Source organism: Podarcis gaigeae (genome assembly GCF_964106915.1).
Source record: "Podarcis gaigeae genome assembly, chromosome: 1".
NCBI lineage: Eukaryota > Metazoa > Chordata > Lepidosauria > Squamata > Lacertidae > Podarcis > Podarcis gaigeae.
Window position 1 is genome coordinate 69,063,495 of NC_139678.1, and position 24,003 is coordinate 69,087,497.

A 24,003-nucleotide genomic window follows, 5' to 3' on the forward strand; every position below is an offset into this window, starting at 1 on the left:
TGTTTCTGGAGACTTTCCAGCCGAGGTGTGTGTATGTGGATGAGACAAAGGCTCATCATTATTTTTGTTAAGCTCTGGGTTCCCAACAATGGAAAAGGGGAATAAACCTTCATTAGCAGGTGGCGCTGTGGGTTAAAGCCTCAGCGCCTAGGACTTGCCGATCGAAAGGTCGGCGGTTCGAATCCCTGCGGCGGGGTGCGCTCCCGCTGCTCGGTCCCTGCGCCTGCCAACCTAGCAGTTCGAAAGCACCTGCGGGTGCAAGTAGATAAATAGGGACCGCTTACCAGCGGGAAGGTAAACAGCGTTTCCGTGTGCGGCTCTGGCTCACCAGAGCAGCGATGTCACGCTGGCCACGTGACCCGGAAGTGTCTCCGGACAGCGCTGGCCCCTGTCCTCTTAAGTGAGATGGGCGCACAACCCCAGAGTCTGTCAAGACTGGCCCGTACGGGCAGGGGTACCTTTACCTTTAACACCATCTTTTCTACCATACCACTGAATTGCTGATAGCTAGAATTGTGCCATTTGTGATTGAAATATGAGAGAGGGAGAAGATGTCTGGGGACAGCCTCAGAATGGCCATTGCATGTTCCTGTGAGTTTAATTATTGTGCTGTTTTGGGGAAAGTGTTGCTTTAGTGTGAGACTGAATGACTTCTTTACAGAATCGCTTATGATGAGATTACTCATGTAAACAAAATTAAAACAGAAGCAGTGTGTTAAATTAAGGCCAAAATCAAATGATGGAAAAGGACAAGTGAGATGAGTGGCTGTATAAACAATATTGTAGAGATAGTGTGTGTCAAAGATTTGTTGCAAGCACACATGGAAAAGTGAAAAAGGAGGTGAGGTTAAAATCCCCTGTGAGAGCTTTTCTGTGTAAATAAGCTTGAAATGAGGCTTATAAATTAAATAAACACTGTCTGAAAGAACAGTTAAGTGTTATTGTATGCCCAGCTGATGTGATCTTCTGGGTTCAATGTATTGTGATTGTATTTTAGCACTAAAATTTTAAATCAACACTGTTATAAAAATAGTTTGTGTGAATTTATGTTATTGTTGTGAACCACATAAAAGTTGTAGGGAGTGAGAACAGAAATGTTTTGCTATAGCATAAAGACTATAGGACTACCCACTGTTCATATACTGCAGCATAAAAATACAGTGTACATACTTTTACATTGTATAATTTTTGCTTTGTGAACTAGTATTAATCATTTTGGAAAATTGCATGTGCTGTATAGAAGAGGATTGGATTGCACATCTATTCAGTTTCAGAATTATACAAGCTTAGCCTTGTCTTACAACTTTGTTTTTTGTTTTTAAAGGTTGGTCTTATAAAAATGAACATTGAAAAATTACAGTTACATGAATTTGTGATGGAGCATTAGTCATTTTAAAATTCTACACAAAGACAGTGCATAAAGTTTTATTACTTTCCAATAAGCTACAAACTTGGTGTTTTTGAAACACAAAAGAATACTTTGGGCTCAATCCAAAGTGAAGCACATTCAAATGGAGCACTTTCATTTATTTTATGTGTTATGCACATGCTGAAATCAAACGTGCTTAAGTTTTTACTAGTGAAGGCTTGATACTCCTCTTAGGGTTACACAATCACTTCCATGCTTTTGCTAAGTGAAATAATATGTCAAATAAGTCTTTTATTGGTTGAGATACCAAGATGATACTCTGTATTGTTATAAAATATTGATAGAAAGTACTGAATACCTTAATTCAAGTAGTGTTTATTTTAATTCAGGAGAATCCAAATCCTCACATGGCATTCCAGAAAGTTCCACGACCTACGGAAGGATCTCACCTGCGAGTTCATGTACTTCCTTTCCCCAAGATTAATGAGAATCATGTTCAGGATCTAATCCAGGAAAGTTTGGTTAAGAACCAAAGTGCACCACCTGCTTCTCGTGTGGAAAGGAAATGTGTTGTTCCTGCTGGCCCACCTGTTGGTAAGAGAAGCCACCCTATGTTTAATTCTGCTGTAACAATTTCTCCTGACAGGATAAATGTGGATATTTTCATACGTTTTCCCACATTGATTCACAGTGATGTGGGTTTCACAGTTAAGAAGGGAGTAACACTTTAGCCATCAAAATAAACCACTGACTTGTTTAATGATAAGAATAAAGTTGTCATTAACAGTAGTCCTATCTTTAGGTATCGATGAGTTCTTATGGTTGTGGAATATATTTTGATGTGATGGGAAGTAGCAGTTTTAAGAAAATAGATAAGTGTACTCTGTGGTATCAAAATAAATATTTCTGTGTTCATATTAGTTTGTTGAATAGGTCTGTGTCCTACCCTCCTCTGAGGTGCTTAGATCCTCCCACCCAACGTACAAGAGCTGACAGTTATTCTATTAAAGCACGGAAGTATTCGCTACATAGCCTATCGTGTGTGCAGGGTTCTGCATTGCTAATGGATTCCCCACTGCCATAATAGCTATACCAGTTAGCCAGACATCTTTTCTATTTGGCCTTACCATCATCAGTGCATTAACTAACTTGAGTCATTATTACATATTAGACTGTTTTCAGCAGTTGAGGACTGCCTTCTTGACAATTTGGGTAATACGGTGGTTGAAATAAGGGTGCCTACTTTGGCATGGGCCCTGGGCTGTTCATTTGGGTCCATGTGTCATGCTGGATTTCTAACGGTAAGACACAGTTTTCTCTGCTAGGGGAATCCCCAGGGTGCCATTGTTTTCAAAAAGCCGATGGCATTTCTCATTATTTGCCCTGGCTTGGCCCCCCAAATCCCTTTTAATTCTCCACTGCTGGAATCCCAGGTATCTTACTTCCGTAAAGGAGTATAACCCATAATTCACAAGGGTTTTGCAGGGGAAATTGATCATCAAAATGCCAGATTTCTGCTTGTTCTTGCTCCTGAAAATTCCCTGCCAAATTCATATGGATTTTAAATTCTGACATGCTTGCACAGTTTTCCTCTTTTGGGGGGGGGGGGGAGTCAGTCAAGTCTGCCCACGTATCAATATGATAGACATGACTGTGCATTAATAGGGTTGTGTTCTTCTGCGCATTTAATGAGGACAAATGTAGCAAAATAAAACAAAGATACCCTAGGAGTTATTCTAGGAATGTTTCTAATGCAATAGCTCTTTAGTGATGGTTTTTACAAGAAATTGTTTCACATATGTTTCTACTTCTTTCTTTGTTAGTTTCCATAGTAGAAAAGTCAAGTACGGTTTTCAACAGTGCACAAAGGCTGGAAGTTGTTAGAAACTGCATCTCTTTTATATTTGAAAATAAAATTTTGGAGACTGAAAAGGTAATAAAAAATTCTGCTAAACTATTTGAGGAGTACTTCCAAGTTAAACTCATACATGTTAAGTGATTGACCTCTTTACTACTCCTGCCAGATTGTAGTCCTTTTTCATTTATTCATTGTCCTCTTCATCAAATATCAGACTGAAAGTACTGAGGTACCAGTTAGGGTGGAGGCAGTGCATGTGAATATGTGGATTCCTTTTTACTCTAAATTAAAATTGGAATCTTACCTCACCCTCTTGTTTGCCCCTTCTCTGTTACATTTCTGTACATGGAACCCACCCCGCAAATCTTCCCTGTTTTTCTTTACCTTATACATAGAGAGGTCACTCCTCCACCCTAGTAATTTTTCTTCTTTTCCACCCAGTGAACAATCAGGTCCAAACAGTATTTCCTGTTTCTCTTCTCCCTGCTCCAGCCCTTCATACCCTAAAATTCTGTCTCCAGCTTCAGGTTGGTTTGTTCCCTTACTTCAAAGCTGGAGAAGGGTTGGAACAGGGAGAAGAGAAACAGGAATTACTGTTGTGCAAATAGATTTTTGTTGTGGAAGCAGGCAGGCATCTTTGGATATTGCCTTTATTTTATTAATACAAACAAATCAATGTCCTAAAGAACTAAGGGCTAGATCAATTAACCCACTCTACTAGTGGAAGCCAGCACAAGGGTTCCTACTGGCACTATTTTCACTTGCCTTCCCTCTGCATACACACCCAAATCTACTCTAGAGGGTCAGGAGAAACTCTAGAAAGAGTGCATAAGGGAAAGAGATGGGAAATCATTCCATTGGGCAAGCAGAAATGCTTCTGATGAAGAACAATTTCCCTAGCACAATGTTGAACTCCACCCTCAGTCATATGACTACTTATACAACATCTTTGAAGTCTGTGGAAAGAGCAGTGCTTTTCACACATTCATTAAAAACTACAAGACTGGGCACTGCCATGTCTTAGTATGTTGCATACTCCTTAACTTTTGAGACCACAACCAAGAAATTCCTTCTCTAAGCCCCCACATTTCATTCAGTTTTATAATTTAGCATGAAAATGTTGTTCGGTTAGGAAATAGGAATACAGTAGTACCTTGGTTCTAGAACGTAATCCATTCCGGAAGTCCGTTCGACTTCAGAAACGTTCGAAAACCAAGGTGTGGCTTCCGATTGGCTGCAGGAGCTTCCTTCACTCAAGCAGAAGCTGCACCAGACGTCCGGCTTCCGAAAAACATTCAAAAATCAGAACACTTTCTTCCAGGTTTTGGTGTCCGGGAGCCAATTTGTTCATCAGCTAAGCCATTCAAGAACCAAGGTTCCACTGTATATGAAAATCTGGGAGAGTTTAAAGAGTTTAAACCTATCACTAGCTTAAATGTTGATCGTTTAGAGACTTTGTTGATTTGGTTTACTTTATTTACAAATAATCCAAGTATTAGTAAAGAACTCAATTAAACTAATGTTTTGTGCAATTGGAATACATTTTTCTCTATATAGACTCTGCCTGCTGCACTGAGAGCCCTAAAAGGAAAAGCAGCACGGCAATGTTTGACACAGGAACTAAGCCTACATGTTCAGCAAAATCGAGCTATACTGGATCATCAGCAGTTCGATTACATTGTACGGATGATGAACTGTACTTTGCAGGTACTTAAAAATTGCTTTTAGCTTCAACTTGTAATTTACTGACTACAAATGTTCATGTATGTGAGGTACTAGATTGCATTGTATATTTTGCAATATTTCCAAATAGCTGATTTTAACTGCCATTTATAATTAGCAGGGTGATATTTTAGCATTCTTCCCTCTTCCTACAAAACTTTGCTCCTGGGGATCTGAGCATCACTCTTAACCATTTTTTTTTTTTGCACTATAAATGTGAAGCATTTCTTTTCCCTGAAAGACAGCAAGGGTTCCATTTCTTTGGTAGCATTTGTCTTACACTTCAAATTGTTGCTAACACATAGCTTTGTTTTGGTTTGTTTATTTTATAGCATCTGAATGCTTTCTACACTATACCTACTACTAGATAGTGAATGAGAAATTACAAGTGATGAATAGTGCATCAGTTTGTTTGGTTTTTTTAGTAGCTGGGGGGGGGGGAGTTACTGCACTAAAGTCTATATTGGGGTAGGCAACCTAAGGCCTAGGGGCCGAATGTGGCCAAATTGCCTTCTCAATCCAGCCCACAGACGGTCTGGGAATCAGCGTGTTTTTACATGAGTAGAATGTGTCCTTTTATTTAAAATGCATCTCTGGGTTATTTGTGGGGCATACAAATTATTTCATATATTTTTTCAAAATATAGTCCAGCCCACCACATGGTCTGAGGGATGGTGGACCAGCCCATGGCTGAAAAAGGTTGATGACCCCTGGTATCACTCAAGAGCAAGAGAATTTCATGGCAGAGACCAAATTTTTGGGTTATGGAAGTATACAAAAATATTTAGCAGAATTGAATCAAATTATTCAGAAACTTCAATAGCTGTGTTTTTCTTTGACCCATGAGTATTTTTCTGTAGAAAAGAACTTTCTTCAGAATGCTTATGATTTTGATTTCAGGGTTATTTTCTTTTTCAAGCTTCTTCATGACAAAACCGAAGAACTCCCCCTGTGCAATTGTCTGCTACTCAAAAGCAATGTTATCTCATGAAGCTTTCTTGGATTTGGAATATTGGGATAACTGTTGATACTAAATATGCATTTAAAATATGGCTACTTTAAACCAAGAAGTCTGAACTAAGCCAGCTACTTTATGAATTGTAAAATATACATGGGTGTCTGAGGACATGGCCAGGAACTAAAAAAATCCACATGAAATTTTACCTGTCAAATGTTCCATATTTACTTCTCCAAGGAATCATTCTAAAAAGGCACCTGTGTTAGATAATAAACACTAGAATTGCATTTCATTAAAAATGCCAAAAGTGACAGGATATGCATCATTATTGATTTCCTTAAAATCGTTATAGAATAGCATGTAGTATGTAGGGAAGTTGGCACTGTGAGAGCCCATGAACAGGAGCACCACATTGTCTCCACCAATGCATCTCACAGTGCAGATCTCCCCACCTCTTCACCCCCCTCTCTCCCAGTAAGTAGCTGGGAGGCCAGGTATGCAGACCATCCACCCTCACTGACTGCTCCCAACAGGATCCCAATAAAAGTCATTTGAAAATATAATTATATACAGTAACACAGTTAGTTATACATAGTATCTATATGTGTGTATAGAATCATATATAATATTGCATTTCACAGATTTTTAAAAGTTTGCCCAGCAGATATGTTTGTCTTATTTAGGGACCACCACTTGACTTTATTATACCAGGATAATAATACAGTAAAAAGACTATGTCTAATAAACTGTGATTCACAGCCCATTCAAAATCAATCTTTGAATGTGGAAAGTGAAAAGTGTGTTTGGGCTGTAAAAATTAATCTACCGTATCTGTATAATATGCTTTACATGGGAAAGAAATTAACAGTACATAGAGCACTGAATCAAAAACATGTAGGAGAACGTCAGCTTTGGAGTACTTGCAAAATAAAGAGAGGACCTTAACACAAATTAAACAAAGTGCAAGTTAAGACAGCATTCAAGTTAAACAAAATAAATCACAATGTCCAATTGCATTTTTCTCATAATATAATTGTAAGCTGCAGTCTATTCTCATTTATTCATTTTCATCTTTTGCCCACCCCGTCCCAGAAGCACCACAACAGTAAATTCAAATGAAACAAACACCAATATTAACATCAGACAAGCAAGACTACAATATTCAAAGTTCTGCCTAACCCTGTTTTTCTTTTTGCCAAACCCCCTCCCGCTCATGCTATGCTTCTTACCCAGGGGAGTCCTTTGGATTCTTCCTGCATAGTACTGTAGTTCAAAGATCATTGCCTTAATGTGCAGTTTCATTATGACTGTTTATTAATTTTCAAGATGCCTGCAGGGAGGTTGTCAATTAAAAGACCATTGCCAAAACTCTTTATAGACATTTCTGCTCTTTGGTATTTGTGAATAATAAGTAAAATATCTCTGGAAAAATAGATTTGATCCAGAGCTGCAGATCAGAGGTGAGCCCAGACTTGCATGATTTCCTTTGGTTTTTTACCAGAAACCCCATCATCTACCATAACAGATCATACTACAAAATGGCTACATGGGGACTACCTACATATCCAGTAACATACCTGAGGTACTATAGATAGGAATTTTAACATCAAGCCCTAAAAACTGCACAAGAACACAAAGGACAGGAAAAAGGCAACTGATTAACAAGCCCCCTTCGCAGGTGAGGAATAAAGTGGCTTCAACCTCATTTGCTCTTAATTAGGTTGTCTCATTTATATTGAACAATATTGTGCTCATTATTCATTAACTGACTACTTATTGGCTTGTCCACATGCAGATACATAAACAATTTAAAATGGCAAAACCAGGTTATTATTATGAGTGCTGAAGGATAATGGGCAGCAAAGATATTTCAGTGGTTGGATATGGTTGGGTAGCAAGTTTCATAATGAGGTTTTAATATTTCCTCTTGAATCAAACAACAGTGACTTTTCAAAGCACTTTAAGAACTTTTGTTATGAATTATTTTTTAAAAAAATATCATAATAATGAAAATACTCCTGAGTAAAGAATTACACACAGGCCTACTTTACATATCATGCTAAGTCACACTATGCTAACATCTGCTTTGCTCTTCCCTTGTCCTTTTTATTGTTAAATCAAGCCATGATTTGGCTTAGCATATCATCTGAACCTTGGCTCATGGTTTGTCTCATTCCAGACAAACCCCAAGCTGTAACAAGGGTTTGTTAACCAAGTGCTTTCTTCTAAGAGGATTGATGCTGGCAGCAAACACTTAAAACACAGAGAGTAATCATTGCTGTCCTAGGCTGTTTTAACGTAGATGTTCCAAGGCGAAAAGGACAAAGTATTGCAGGCTTACTGGGAATTGCCTGCCCATGATTGATATTGCTCACTTGTTTCAGCTGATGTTCAAAGAATCTCATAACTATCATAGAAGGACAATCAAATGGAGCACAGTTCAAAGACATGGTGCATTTAAAATCAGAATGCAGCTTGCAGTTTGAGTTCAGAATTTTATGAGATAGCAAAAACTCATAACCAAGGACTGGTGAACATCTGTATTAGATGTGCAGATTAGGTTGCAAAACTGTGTCTGGCCAACTTCAGCATGCATATTGGGACTTACACAACTGTTATCCTCCTTTGTATGAGAACACTCCCTTGCATAAAAACTAGCATGCCAGGGATAAAACCTTTCTGTCCATTACCTGGTTCTGTTTGTGCAGAGATATGGAGGGTCTTTCAACCATGTGAATTACTATCTGCAGTCTGAAGTAATATACTCTAGAAACATGTTACCAGCCTTATCTGGTCTTTGCCAGAGTGAGCTCTTATCTCCCGGACATGGGCAAGGGTAGCCTTTAGATGTGGGTTGATATTTGAAGGACCATATACTCCTAAAGCAAGCTGCCCAGTACTCAGATCATCATAATTGGTGATTGTCCCCAGTCTTTAGAACTGTTATCTCCCCAGGGACCTGCCAGTTTCCCTCCAGAAGAGAGCAAACACCTTTTTCTTTGGAAATATAGTACGTTATAGTTACCGTATTTTTCGCTCTATAACACGCACCAGACCATAACACGCACGTAGTTTTTAGAGGAGGAAAACAAGAAAAAAAATATTCTAAACAAAATAGTGGATATATGATTTTTGTGGTTCATGCTGTGGACACAGACATGTGATCTGACAGTGAGTTTGGAGTAGCCCAATGCAAAAATCCTGAGGATCCATGTGGATCCATGCTTTGTAACCATGGAGGAGGGAAGGAAGGGGAACCATGGATCCTCTGCTCACGACTGCAGCAGATCCCCCCGCCACCCGCAGGCATTCACTCCATAACACGCACAGACATTTCCCCTTACTTTCTGGGAGGAAAAAAGTGAGTGTTATGGTGCAAAAAATACGGTACTTTCCACCTGCTACTTTTTGTATGATTAGTTGCATGCTGCTGTTTATTCTCTTAGGTATATTTTCTGCTTTTTCCATTTTTATTTGGTCATTTCTGTAAATATGGTATGAGATTCTTTGATTTTAAATACTTTTTTTTAACCATCCTAAGTATATTTTGATAGAAAGGCAGGATAAAAATACTTTTAATAAAAACAAAATGGAACAAGGCTTTGTCTAGAAGGATTCAGTCTGAGAGCTAACAGTCACTTTGGCTTCTTAGGAGAATAAATGAAATTTCATTTTATGCTGTTTATAAATCAAACTTCTCAAATGGTCATGCATTCAGCAGAATAGTTCAAGCAATAAAACTGTTTTGTGGATAACTGTAGCAGAAGGACTTGTTGAATGAAAAATTTGACATACCTCATGCCTCATTTCACCTGAGATGTTTGCATATATCATATTACTATGCCTTGTCATGTGTTAGCATATTTTCATTCTTTGTGCATTAACTAGGGATTAAAGTTAATGTGATGCTAAAATTGCTCAGTTAGATTAAATCACTATTTATGGTTTTCACCAGTTTCTCCCATGTTGCCAAAAAACAAACCCCAGTTACAGAAAGAATAGCAAATAAAATATGCAATGTGTTAAGAGCAGAATTTCTGTTGATGTTTTCTGTCTGATAACCTCCGTTGCTTGGCTGAGTGTGAGGAGGTAGACATTTATGAGAATTAAAAAAAACCCCTATGAATCAAATACCCTATATTCAGAACAATTATGCATATACTATAATAGGTCTATGTACCTTTGCTTGACAAGATTTTTTTAGACTAAAGGGTGGAATTCAATATTGCACTCTTCTAATTGTTAAGAGCCTGCTGGATTGGGCCAATGGCCCATCTAACCAACCAGATGCCTGTGAAAAACTAGCATGAAGGATTTGAGCACAAGAGCTCTGCCCCCCTCCTGTGGTTTCCAGCAACTGGTATTTAGAAATATGGCTGCCACCAATTCTGGAGAGCAGAACATAGCCCTCTCCTCCATTGTTCTCTCTGTGTGTGCATTGTAGCTTGCTAGGTAGATCATTCCCCCTCTCCTCCCACCACACACTATTCTGGGGTTTGCTGACAATGCGCTTTGTTTGAAGAACAACTGGGGCTTTGAATTTAATATACAGCGGTACCTCTGGTTAAGAACTTAATTCATTCCATAGGTCCGTTCTTAACCTGAAACTGTTCTTAACCTGAGGTACCACTTTAGCTAATGGGCCTCCCGCTGCTGCACAATTTCTGTTCTCATCCTGAAGTAAAGTTCTTAATCTGAGGTACTACTTCCGAGTTAGGAGGGTCTGTAACCTGAAGCATTTGTAACCCGAAGTGTTTGTAACCCAAGGTACCACTGTATTCTATCCCTCTCGGTCCTCCGTTCAATCTCTTCACATACCCTTTCATTTTATTTTATGGGATGGGAATAATTTTTTTTGGCACGTACACAATTTCTAACTTTTCATTTTAGTCTAGGCTTAACTGTACAAACACCTTAGGCTAAAACTCTGTGGACAGAGCCTGAATCATATGCCATCAAAATAAACAACTGACCCCCAAGGGCATCTAAAGTCAGTTGTACCCAATAACAGTTACATAAGTTGCAGCAGCATTTTCACAGATAAATCTAAGTATCTTGCGAATATAGTAACAACATACTCTATAATTAGCAATTTAATAAATTGCTTGGTCTTCTTGAAAAGGGTTGAGGAGCACATTGGACATACCTAAAGTAGCCATTTGCATTTAAGCTAAGCAGGTGATTACATTTCTTGCTAGATTTTCTTAGTACTGCACATCTCCCTATTTTAATATGTTGTTCCTAACCATTGTTGGTCTAAAAAGTTGTATGTAACAAATACATTAGCCAAACAACAAATACTACATTTAGTTTTACTTATGTTAATTAGATTCCTTTTGGTTTAGATAATTTTATATTGTTTATTAAACTTGTGTACTACTGCTATAAACGACGTCTCCATTTGGGCCATGTCGTAATCCGCAAAATGTTCAAGAATCATTGAGAAGCTATTTCAATTATTTGTTTTCAAGCTGTGGTTTTTGCTTAGAAACCCTTGGAAGGCAATCCGTTTAATTTCACATGTAATAAGACAGTTTCTGCTTCTACTGCTTTCCTATGAAATTAATACATTTAATGAATATAGCATGCAAAAATAAAGTCAAACTAAAATGAAATTTTACTATCTATCACGGCTTGATAAAACAATATGGTTGGTGCTTTTCCAGCACCTCTAACTTTCCCATAGAGTACAAGGAGGTGTAAATTAGCTCTAGGTTTTTAAAAGCTATCTGTGTAGAGAGGGAGCAAGGACCATAGATATAGATACAGCTATCACACTAGGCAACTGCAAGAGCTCTCCAATTGAGCTTCTCACTCCAGCTGAAGCTGTAGGTGACTTGAAGAATGGGGATTGACTGGGAAGGATGTGCATGGACTGTTGCCCTTCTACTTATCAAGTCTTCCTCCTATACCAGCCACGTCTGGGGAAATTGTGACAGTGAGAGAGCATAGTTAGTTGGGTACGTAAGCGGAGACATGGATGCAGTGGTTCTTTTACCACTTGGGCACAGTGGGAAGTGGGAAATCATATAGATTGGCAAGATACAAGAAAATGATCTGTGCTGATATTACTATTAAATAGCAATGAATTCCATATAAAGTAAAAGTGTGTGTGTTACTCGTATCACTTGCACTTGAAGCAGCATGCAAATCTCAGTTTAAATGTGGAATGTTAATAAAGAATGAAATGTTTTCTTTATAAAGATTATTTTTAAATGCCGAACTTGTCTTCTCCTTCTAGATAAGCTTAAAAATGTCAATAAAGAATGAAATGTTTTCTTTATATAGAAATTTATAAAAACATAAAATTGGCTTCTGCAACCACATAGTGCATTAAAACATGTCTGTCAACTGTGATGATAGTGTTGACAGGAGAAAAGTCATGGAGTTTGTATTATTCTGTAAAAAGAGCAATCTATTGTGTGTCTCCCCAGACTCTGAATCCAAGATTAAAGTGCATGTTTGATATTCATAAATTAAACTAAAATCAGTGTCAGTAATAAGCCCCTCAACTTTTTATTGGTTAGCTGTCATTAGTATTTCTGCCAAATGTACTGTTTCTCAGGGCCATGTGATGTTTGTCATGTGGGGCGGGGGAACAGTATGGTCAGGGAAGCCAGGTTAAGACCATGGCATGGGTGGAAGGGAACGTCAATCCTTTGAGTTTGCCATTATCCCAATCAGATTGCTCCTATGTACCTGCTGTTTCTAATGGGAGGAAGATCCAATTGGCACTAGCCTAATTGATTTAGCTTAATTTGATTGGCCTAATATGCTTATTACACGAACTGGCTAATTATATATAAATTATGCTCCTGTATTACATGCAAATACTTGTTTTTGGTGCTAAATATAATACAATAAATAGAATTTTTAAATCTAAATAAATAAACAGATCAAAAGAGGAAAATATGTATATTCAGGAGGAAGTAGTTTTTTTCTCTTTTCAACAGAATAAGCATGATTTTCAGGGGAAGTGAGGTACCATATTTTGTTTTAACTCTGCTTCAGAACACTTCTAGAGAAATGCAACTTAAATGTTTATTGCTTTGGGAAATTCTTTCTGCCTTTGAGGGAAGTACTATTTTGTATTTACTTTTTTTGCACCAAAGCAAAATCTGTTATCAATGTTCTGAAATGCTCCTGTCCTGTTGGAAGGCACCTAGAGCACAACCCCAGGGCATAATACAGAAGTTGAATAAAAACAGAATGGAATTGGAGAAATCCATTCATCTGTACTCAGAGGCAGAATTGGAGCAATCAAGCCACAATTTTGTAAGTGCAAGAAGATGGAACAAGGAGGAGAGAGAGATGACATGTCTTTTATGAAAAGTGTATGCAAGATAAATCAAACATTCCAAAGGCAGGAACCAAAGGGGGGCGAGCTATGAGTGGGGAACTGGGCAAAGGATATATTGATGGCAGGTCAAGTTCATAAGAAAAGTTCAGACTAACAGCAATGAATGAAATATGAAATGCAATTTATTTCTGCAAGGGAGGCAAAAATTGTTGACTATAGGGCTTGCCCCAACTTCCTGTTTGCTATATGGTTCTGTTGCAAATATAGTTTCCTAATTGGTAATCTTCTGAAGTTGTGTGATTCTGAGTTACATTAACTTTTCATTTTTCTAAAACCATTTCAAATATTGTGTTCAATGTGTAAGTTTATAAATTAGTTTGTTCAACCTGAACAATGTATGCATTTATTATATCAGATATGATTCTTAGAAGAATAATGATGTACCAGGTTAAAAACAAGCGAATCCAACTAATATTTGAGGGGAAGGGATAAGCTTTTTAAATATATACATTTTAGGGGGGGAAACGTCTCTCTGGGCCAGGTCTAGGGATTAAGCTCTATAAATGAGCCATTTACAACAAAATACAATCAGGTAGATCAGACGTTCAGCAATTATTTATAATATAATACAGCTGTGCAAAGCTACTTATCTTCTTCATATTGCCACAATCTAAACTAGCATGGAAACTTTCTGAGGTCAGTATTACAATAGGGTTATCTGTTTGGCTGTATGCATCATCCGGTTTTTTTAACTGTTCCAGAAAGCATTTACCTTCCTCTGGGGTTTGGACATACATTGCCAAAGTTGTGTGGGTAATGGTTAACCTAAATGAAAAACCTGATCAATAACTTCAGAGGGTGTGACTACAATTTTATCACAGCCTAAAGTGCTACTTTACTTTAATGGCTCTGGTGAGAGAAGTGTGTGTGCTCTGCTTAGTTGTCTGTTCATTACTATCCAATCCAATCCTGGTGGGGGACAGGCCATGCTCCTTCCGGGGTCGTTTGTCCACCTTTGGTCCCCACCCTGCACTCAGCTCTCACCTGTGGCTCCTAGAGGCTGTCAGCATGTGACAGCAGTCACAGCAAGGAAACGGCTTCAACCAGCCAGCTAAACTAGGTGCAGGTAGCCGATGCATCTCAAACCCTCAGTGAGTTAGTGACTTCTTGATGTGAAGACCGGCTCCAGCAGATTAAGTGGACAAGGCCAATAGTGAGTCCAAGAAGGCAATTTCTGCACATGCTGTAGAGGTAAGTGAGGGGCAGAAAAGTCTCTTCAGTGCTGCTAAAGCAGCAGTTTGACTTCACTCCCATAAGTGCACTCAATTGTCTCTCAAGACAGACGGATGCCAGATAGAAAAATGCAGTGTGTTTATTCTTGCCTCTTCCTCCTGTCTTTTGCACAATTTTTTATTAGAATTATACCTGGATAGAACAGATGCTGTTTCTTTGAAGTTACTTTGTTTTCTCTATAGCTTTATGTTCTTAAGTATTTTTATCATTGTGCCAATTTACATGTTTTTGTACCAGCAATGCATTCTTAAATTCATACTCTCCATAGTTCCTATGATTTTTATTTAAGAGTTAGAAATTTAGCCCTGCATAACGGTCTGGGGAATTAAGAAAGCCCAGAGATGGTATTTCTAAATTGTGCTAGATGTCAAAATGATCCTCCTTTTGCAAGGGGATTTTCATGGTTACCTTTTTTTTGGTTCTCTTGTGACAGAGCAGGGGTTTCCCCCTTTTTTTATAGCAAGCAGTTTTACTACATTGACTAAATTGTTGCAGAATCTAGTTATGGGAAGTGATTATGTACTTTTCTACAATGTCATATCCTCTAGCAAATGGAAATAACTGTAAAGTTTTAGGAAGATTTCATGTAATTTAAGACTCATCTTTCTTGATACACTTCCTAACACGCACATGTACACTCCAAGATTTTATGTATTTCCAAAGGGAGGTTATTGTATTGTAACATTCAGTTCACTGCTCCTCACAGCGACAAATATTTATAGAATTACTCATACTATTTTTCTTTTGCTGTAGTGGTCACAATAACAGCGGTAGCTTCAGAGCAGTGGGGATTTTCATAAAGAAAATTGTGTGTCTTGCAGGAGGAGCTAAATAAATTCCTTGTGCACCCCCTGTGATCCAATGGAAGAGTGCTATTTGTTTTATAGCTGCCATTGTGTAGAGTTGCCATATTTCAAACAGTGAAAATTTGGTTAAGTTACTACCCTTTTTTAATGGAAAAACAGCACTGCCAACATGGGCTGCCATACATCCGGATTTTCACCCAGGCACTGCTGCTGACTACAGTATTCCAGATATGTCTGGGAACATCCGGATGTATGGCAACCCTGCCATTGTGCCACACTTTTTCTTTGTTTCTTCCTTACCTTCAGATTCTGGGCTTTGCTAGTGGAAGCAGTGTTAATAGGCTCCTCAGAGTTAAATGAAATTGCATTCTCTGTAGATGTGCATGCAGTAAGGACTGGGGCAAAATGTGCCCCCATAGGCCAAAGGGCTGTATCCCCTGGAGCAGAGGGCTGCTTTCATTCTGACTTCTGACTTCCCTGAGCACAACTGAGAGTGAGGTACAAACTGAGGAGATGGGCATGTAAGACTGAATGCTGGAGGTGTAGCTTCAAGACAGGATCAAATGAAAAAAGAAAAATCGAAGGAATTATTCCCTATCTTGAGTTGACTATTTTAAAAAGAGTAATTTAAACAGAGAGATGCCTGTTACGTGCTAATCTGATTCTGCTTGTCCCATGGGTTATGTGGGTTTCACATTCCTGCTTTTTGTTTTAACTCGGTGTTTGCTTCAGCCTGTAAAATTTTAAAGTCATCTGGAGATTAAGCTCAATCGATGCAAGAATATGTGACTGATGGCTGAGATGATTCAGAGCAATGACCAAGCAAATTGTTCAAATTACTTGAAGCCCTGATCTTCTAATTAAGCTTTGTTTAATGTGCTTGCTACGTGCTGCTTACTGAGACTTCATTGCTAGATGACACACACATCATCCAGATGACACACACAGCAGATTTAATTCCCACCATTACTACTTTAATTCTCTTTGGAAACATTTTTTCCTCTATATATTTTCTTAGTAAATGTATAAGAACATTAACAATTGATCAGTTTATGTTGCTGGAGGCATAAATAATCAAACTGCATATGTCATTATTTATTAGTGCTTTTAATGCTACTCTCAGATCACTATATTTGTAATGTAACTTTTGATAAGCATGCACTTTGTATATCTGGTTCTCACACCATACTAAGCCACCTCTCTCATGTTCCTTTCCTCCTTAACAGAGCCATTCCACTCATAAGGCGGGGTGAAGCAGCTGCCTCAAGCGGTTCTGCCCCCCCCCCCAGCTTTGCTGCTGGTATCCCTGGCCTCTAGGGGCAGAGGGGGACTGGCAGCAAGCCTCTGCAAAATGCCTCCACTCCTGCTGGTTCAGCCAGAGGGGAGATTTTCTGCAACCCAGCTTTGCTGCTGGGCTTCAGGCAGCCCTTGAGGACAATACCTTATATCCGCCCCCCCCCCCCCAATTGTGGATGCAGAAGTGGGATGTTTCACCTCAGGTGCCAAATTGCCTTGGGCCACCCTCCCCCTAACCTTAGCACAGTTGCCTTTCAGCTTATGAAGAGTATTGCTGCATTGTCATTTTACATGTAGCCACTATCGTAATGTTCCACTGTGCCAGAAGCATTGGGAACCAGTGAAGGATAGTCAAAGCAGATGCACTCTGTTTTTCTATACCTTGCATATCAGGGTGAGTGTGAGATTCTGAAGGCATTTGTACCACGTGGTTTTGATCAACTGGAATATGATCTAAAGTATCTGAAGCCTGCAGTATATTGCAAATCATTGATTACACTGGTCAACAACAAATTTGTTGTCTGCGTTTTTTCAGTTGATTTAGGACGAATCTGATGCGCTGAATCCAAAAATCACATTGGTTTTGCTCTATCAGGTCAAGTTTTTGAGCTATGGCCACATGTCTTTTTTTACGTTTTTGTTCACATGTACGCTTGTGTGGAGCATTTTAGAAGAAGTTGGTGGGGGTAAAATGCCATGTCGAATAATTGTTTTTATTGGAAATGATTATTTTAATGACAAGAAGTATTCAGGTCCGATAGTTCTGGGTGATTATGTCGAAAAGGGATCAGTTTGATGTCATAAAATCTCGAAATCTTCCATAAATTGGTGCGGCTGGGATCAACAGAAAGAACCAGAGCAGCCTCAAGTATCCTGATCTTCAATCAGCACGTCGTCCTGTAGCTCATTGTGATGAAATTCCAGTGCATTATTTTCGGAGAACTTCCTGACATTAGTGACGAAGATGCCTCCAGTGTTGAAGGACATGAAGAAGAAGAAGTGGTTCTTGAAGATGATGCTCCACATCCATTTTCCCAAAAGAAGTTGAATGATCTAGTTTGCGACCTCAGCTTGTCAAAGGACTCTGCCGAACTGTTGGCATCCAGATTGAAGGAAAAAAACCTCCTCTCTGACAGTGCTCGCATCAGCTTCTTCCGCAACAGGCATTAAGAGTACCTCCGTTTTTTCTCGGAAGAGAAGTACTTGGTGTACTGTGCAGATATTGCGCAGCTTCTGCTCAAGCTTGGAGTGCCACAGTACGAACCCAAAGATTGGAGACTGTTCATTGACAGCAGCAAGCGATCACTGAAATGTGTTCTGCTATACAACAGCAACCAGTTTACCTCTATACCCCTGGCTCACTCGAGTACACTGAAGGAGAACTATGAAGCGGTGAAGTATGTGCTGGAGAAAATTGGTTATGATCAGCATAAGATGGTGAATTTTTTGTTGGGACAACAGTCTGGCTTCACAAGTACCCATGTTTTCTGTGCATGTGGGATAGTAGGGACCGTGCTCGGCATTACACAAAGAAGGACTGGCCTGTGCGGGAGGAATTGGTGCTTGCAAAAAAAGGAACGTCAACGACCTTCTGGTGGACAGAGACAAAATACTCTTCCCACCGCTGCACATCAAGCTTGGCTTAATCAAGCAGTTCACCAAGGCTCTGGACAAGGATGGTGACTGCTTCACTTGCTTGTGCCAGGCTTTTCCAGGATTGACCTTGGAGAAGTTGAAAGCTTGCATTTTTTATGGTCCTCAGATCCGTCAGCTCATCAGAGATCCAGAGTTCGGAAAGTCAATGAACAAAGTGGAACTGGAAGCATGGAAGGCATTTGTTCTGGTAGTGAAAAACTTTCTTGGCAACAATAAGGCCAGAAACTATGCAGAACTTGTCAACAACATGCTGACTGCTTTCAGAAACCTGGGCTGAAACATGTGCATCAAGATGCACTACCTATTTTCACATATGAACCGGTTTCCTGAGAACCTGGGTTCAATGAGTAACGAGCAGGGGGAGAGATTCCATCAGGACATGAAAGAGATGGAGACCAGGTATCAGGGTCGCTGGGACACAGCCATGATGGCTGACTGCTGTTGGACTCCCTGCCACTGAGGATTCCAGGAGCTCCAAGAAAGGGAAGTTCAAGCCCTGAAATTTGAAAAATGGTGAAAGAACATGCAATTTACGTGTACTTACCTTTATCAATGCCCACCATTCAGTTTACAGTAAACCTGACCTGATGGAGAGAAACGGATGCCATTTCCTGATTCAGCAGTGCAAAAATACCCTAAATCAATTGTAGAAATCTAGACAACATTCAAAAAGTAAAAAATTGTTGCCCAGTGTTATGAAAGCCATAACCCACATGCCCCCAATCCTACTGTGTCTGGTGTCATCTGTTTAGTTTTGAGGTTTTTTCTATAATCAAGCAGCATATAAATTTTATAAAATAAATAATTATATTTCATTATGTACTGTACTCCATTGTAGCATTATCATACTTGCAAAATAACACTGTTAAGTAGGATATCTTTTTAACTGTCCTGGCTTTCCCTTGGGATTCCTGGGAACAGTAGCTGGTAATTCTTAAACATTCCTAGATTCCTTTCAAAAGTACAACATAGAGAAGGAAACTATGGCAATTAAATCACTTTAGGTTTATATTGTAGGCTTGCACACTTTCAAAATATTAACCCAACAAGGAATGTATGGGAAAATAATGGATTCTTTCATTATCTAACTATAGATATCTAACTATGATATAACTATCATATAAGTTAATGAAAGCTAGCAGGTGCCATCTACCAAGTTTTTAATCTGTGATATTTTAGTGTATTTTTGGTTTCTATGGAAGCCGCCCAGAGTGGCTGGGGAAACCCAGCCAGATGGGCGGGGTACAAATAATAAATTATTATTATTATTATTATTATTATTATTATTATTATTATTATTATTATTTCATTTGAAATGTGCGACTTGTGGACAATTAAAGGTCAGGTGTTGTGTTCTATACAGTACCTTTCATATAGGCACATTAGTTTAATTAAAAAAAACCCACTTAACATCTGCTTAGTTTTCCTCCTAACAGCACAGAATGCTATGTTTAGGCCTTCTACAACAGACATTTTTCAGCTGCCTATCACTCCCTATCACTCTTATTTTCATTTTCCTAAATTTTTGTTTCATCTGGAATAAAAGTTTCAGAGTCCTGTTTGCTGCTTCTGCAGACATCAACTTCCTTAAAAAAGGAAGAATCCAGTTCTTGAACAAGACCTGGATGAGGGAGAAATATCCTACCATTTCAGGTAAAAGGGAAATATCACACCACTTGAGGAGAATTGAAGATGTGTCTGTAGTGTTAGTGATGAGCCCCCTGTGGAAGCACACTTGGTGCATATCATGCATATACAGTGGTGCCCCGCAAGACGAATGCCTCGCAAGACGGAAAACCCGCAAGACAAAAGGGTGTTCCGTTTTTCAATGCGCTTCGCAATACGAATTTCCCTATGGGCTTGCTTCGCAAGACGAAAGCCCATAGGGAAATCTCCGGGGACCTCTTTTAAATGCTGGCGGTGGGGAGCAAAGCCTTTCCCCCCCCCGGCCTTCAGAAGAGGTCCAGGAAGGCTGGCGGGGGCCGAAAGGCTTTGCTCCCCACCGCCAGCATTTTAAAAGCAGTCCGGGATAGCAGGGAAGTGCTTCCCGCTATCCCGGACGGCTTTTGAAGGCAGGCGGGGGGAGCAAAGACTTTTGCCCCCCGCCGGCCTTCAGAAGAGGTCCTGGACCCCCCGCCTGCCTTCCCGGGAGAGCAGAGAAATGCAGCTTTTGAAGGCAGGCGGGGGGGAGGTCCAGGACCTCTTCTGAAGGCCGGCGGGGGGCAAAAGTCTTTGCTCCCCCCTGCCTGCCTTCCCGGGAGAGCGGAGAAACGCAGCGCCTTTCTCCGCTGTCCCGGACGGCTTTTGAAGGCTGGCGGGGGGCGAAAGTCTTTGCTCCCTCCCGCCTGCCTTCCCGGGGGCTTTAAAATCGCCCCGGGACAGCGGAGTCCTCCACTGTCCCGGGGCGATTTTAAAATGCTGGCGGGCGGCAGCGAAGCCTTCGCTGCCGCCCGCCAGCATTTTAAAAAACCCTGGGACAGCAGAGAAGTCCTCTGCTGTCCCAGGGTTTTTTAAAATGTTGGGGGTGGGAAGAAAAGCCCTTGTGTCCCCCCCCCAGCCTTCAGAAGAGGTCGGGGGACAGACTGTCCCCGGACCTGGTCTGAAGGTGGTTTCCATAGGAACGCATTGATTGATTTTCAATGCATTCCTATGGGAAACCGTGCTTCGCAAGACGAAAAACTCGCAAGATGAAAAAACTTGCGGAACGAATTAATTTCGTCTTGCGAGGCACCACTGTACCATCTTCTTGCTCTATTCCTAATCTTGGGAAAAATGTGTTTTTCCAGTCCACCATCTTCTAAGGTAGTCCGTTCCATTGTCAGAACAGCTCTCACCATCAGAAAGTTCTTCCTAATTCTTATTTGGAATCCCCTTTGTTGTAATTTGAATCCATTGATTTGGTTCCTATCCTCTGGAGCAGCAGTAATGCTCAGCGTCTATTGATATTTTTTGTCTTCCTAGTTTGTCATGTGTTATAAAGCATCCCACTGCTTAATTTAAAAACTATTTGTAGAATAGTTGTACAAATTCTGTTGTGGGCCAGTATATCACAGATGTTGTAGTTTAAGGTTTGGACAGAGTTGCAGCGAATGAAGTCCTGCTGTGAAATAAAAGTCAAAAGGCATCTTGGCATCCCAACCATTTCCTTGGGAGAAGATTACAGCCTGAGTATGCTGAACTTTATTGCTATGGGCCTCATGACAGTTTTCAGAAACATGCATGGCATTTTTGCTAAAGAAACTCAGATGTGCAGAAACATAGGGGCTGTCATTCTTGTATTTTATCATTGTCTTAAGGGGGGGAAGTGAAGAACATGAGCCCTTAGGTTTAATAGTTTTTTGTTACAATAAGTGACAATACTGATGTGAAATGTAGGAAATCACTCTTCTGTGACGGTTGAGCTTTTTTTTCTATTGTAAGAGAAGAATGAAGGAACAATGAATCTTACTCTATCAGTGTCATCACTGATTTTGACCGCTGTTAGTTTTAAAGTACTGTAGAGCTGCTCAAGACAGATGTTTTGTATTGCCAAAACTTAACAATACTATTGAGGGTAAATCTAGGTAAAATTTGTTTTGGGTTGCAGTAGAACTAATTGTCTCCAAGTCTGACTAGTGAAAAATTGCATTCAACCCTCATTCCCCCCCCCTTCCATCTTGAATTCACTCAAACCTATGAATGCCTGGCTCCTGCTGAACCATTTTTGTGCTGGGGAATGCACCAGAAACAGGATAATCTATGGACTAGTCAGTCTTTAATAACACCATTGTACGTTCCAAGCTTAATACCAAATCCGATAAACATGAATAAATCAGACCTAGCTTTTTGGTTTGGCTTGTCAAGTTTTGGGGGAGATTGTTTGAAGGAGCAACTAGTATGATTTCATGGTAAGTGTGACAGCTGGACATGCAGCTGTAGCACAGTATATCCCTTCATGCACCTTTTATAATCATTTTCAGAATAGCACTTGGTTTTTAGTTGACTGGGGGAAACCCTGGCAAATTAGTAGGAAAGACATCAGATAATGTTTTAATGGGAAAAATAATGATTCACTTTAGTAAATGTAGAACAACTGTACACACAGGTGCTGCTTATGGAGCAAAAAATCAAGTTCCTAAGAAATTGTTTGTTAGCTTATTATGAGAACACTCACCTGACAATTTTCATTATTTCCTATGGTACCATTTCTACCTCTCCTGCCATGGTTTTTTCCTAAAATGGCTACAGCAAAAGAGAAACAAAGGAGCAACTAATCTGTCTCATCTCTTCTGCTCTCTGATTTGTCAAATCTCTCTGCCCACCCCCTCCATGGTTTGTACTTAATAATAATAATAATAATACCCCGTCCATCTGGCTGGGTTTCCCCAGCTGCTCTGGGCAGCTCCCAGCACAAAAGTAAAAACTTGATAAAACATAAAACATTAAAAACTTCCTGAAACTGCCTTCAGATGCCTTGACATGACAAATTTTAAGAGGCAACAGTGCAGCATAACCAGGTGGCAGTCACTCAGGCCTGTAGAGGCCAACTTGATAAGCAAGAGAAAGAGGGCACAATCAGCCTTGAATAGATATATATAGCTGACTGTGCTCCCACTCACCCCACTTTCTTGGATGTCTCACTGATACCATAACTTAAGCATTGTTGTTGTTTAGTCGTTTAGTCGTGTCCGACTCTTCGTGACCCCATGGACCAGAGAACGCCAGGCACCTCTGTCCTCCACTGCCTTCACTGCCTTGCCGTGGCGAAGGGGCTTGAATAACTCAGAGAAGCTATGAGCTATGCCGTGCAGGGCCACCCAAGATGGACAGGTCATAGTGGAGAGTTTTGACCAAACGTGATCCACCTGGAGGAGGAACCGGCAAGCCACTCCAGTATCCCTGCCAAGAAAACTCCATGGACAAAGACAACAGGCATATAAAAGATATGACGCTGGAAGATGAGCCCCTCAGGTCGGAAGGCGTCCAACATGCTACTGGGGAAGAGCGGAGGGCAAGTACAAGTAGATCCAGAGCTGATGAAGCGGCTGGGCCAAAGCCGAAAGGACGCTCAGTTGCGGATATGCCTGGAAGTGAAAGGAAAGTCCAATGCTGTAAAGAAAAATATTGCATAGGAACCTGGAATGTAAGAACCATGAACCTGGGTAAGTTGGAGGTGGTCAAAAATGAGATGGCAAGAATAAATATTGACATCCTGGGCATCAGTGAACTAAAATGGACGGGAATGGGTGAATTCAGTTCGGATGACCATCATATCTACTACTGTGGGCAAGAAACCCATAAAAGAAATGGAGTGGCCCTCATAGTCAACAAAAGAGTGGCGAAAGCTGTACTGGGATGCAATCTCAAAAATGATAGAATGATCTCGATACGAATCCAAGGCAGACCTTTTAACATCACAGTAATCCAAGTTTATGCACCAACTACTTGTGCTGAAGAAACTGAAATTGACCAATTCTATGAAGACTTACAAGACCTTATAGAAGTGACACCAAAGAAGGATGTTCTCCTCATTATAGGGGATTGGAATGCTAAAGTAGGGAGTCAAGAGATAAAAGGAACAACTGGCAAGTTTGGCCTTGGAGATCAAAACGAAGCAGGGCAAAGGCTAATAGAGTTCTGTCAAGAGAACAAGCTGGTCATCACAAACACGCTTTTCCAACAACACAAGAGACGACTCTACACATGGACATCACCAGATGGGCAGCATCGAAATCAGATTGATTATATTCTCTGCAGCCAAAGATG

General features: G+C 40.0%; 1 protein-coding gene across 3 annotated transcripts in view; it reads left to right on the top strand.

The window, feature by feature from the left end:
• The window catches only part of SBF2 (SET binding factor 2), a 238,717-nt gene that overhangs the window by 154,878 nt on the left and 59,836 nt on the right, over nt 1-24,003 (top strand). For all 3 annotated transcript variants that reach the window (XM_083724282.1, XM_083724283.1, XM_083724284.1), the window contains 3 exons: nt 1,759-1,963; nt 3,193-3,302; nt 4,785-4,934. In XM_083724282.1, the coding sequence (XP_083580408.1) occupies nt 1,759-1,963; nt 3,193-3,302; nt 4,785-4,934 (465 nt within the window). The remainder of the gene's footprint in view (nt 1-1,758; nt 1,964-3,192; nt 3,303-4,784; nt 4,935-24,003) is intronic.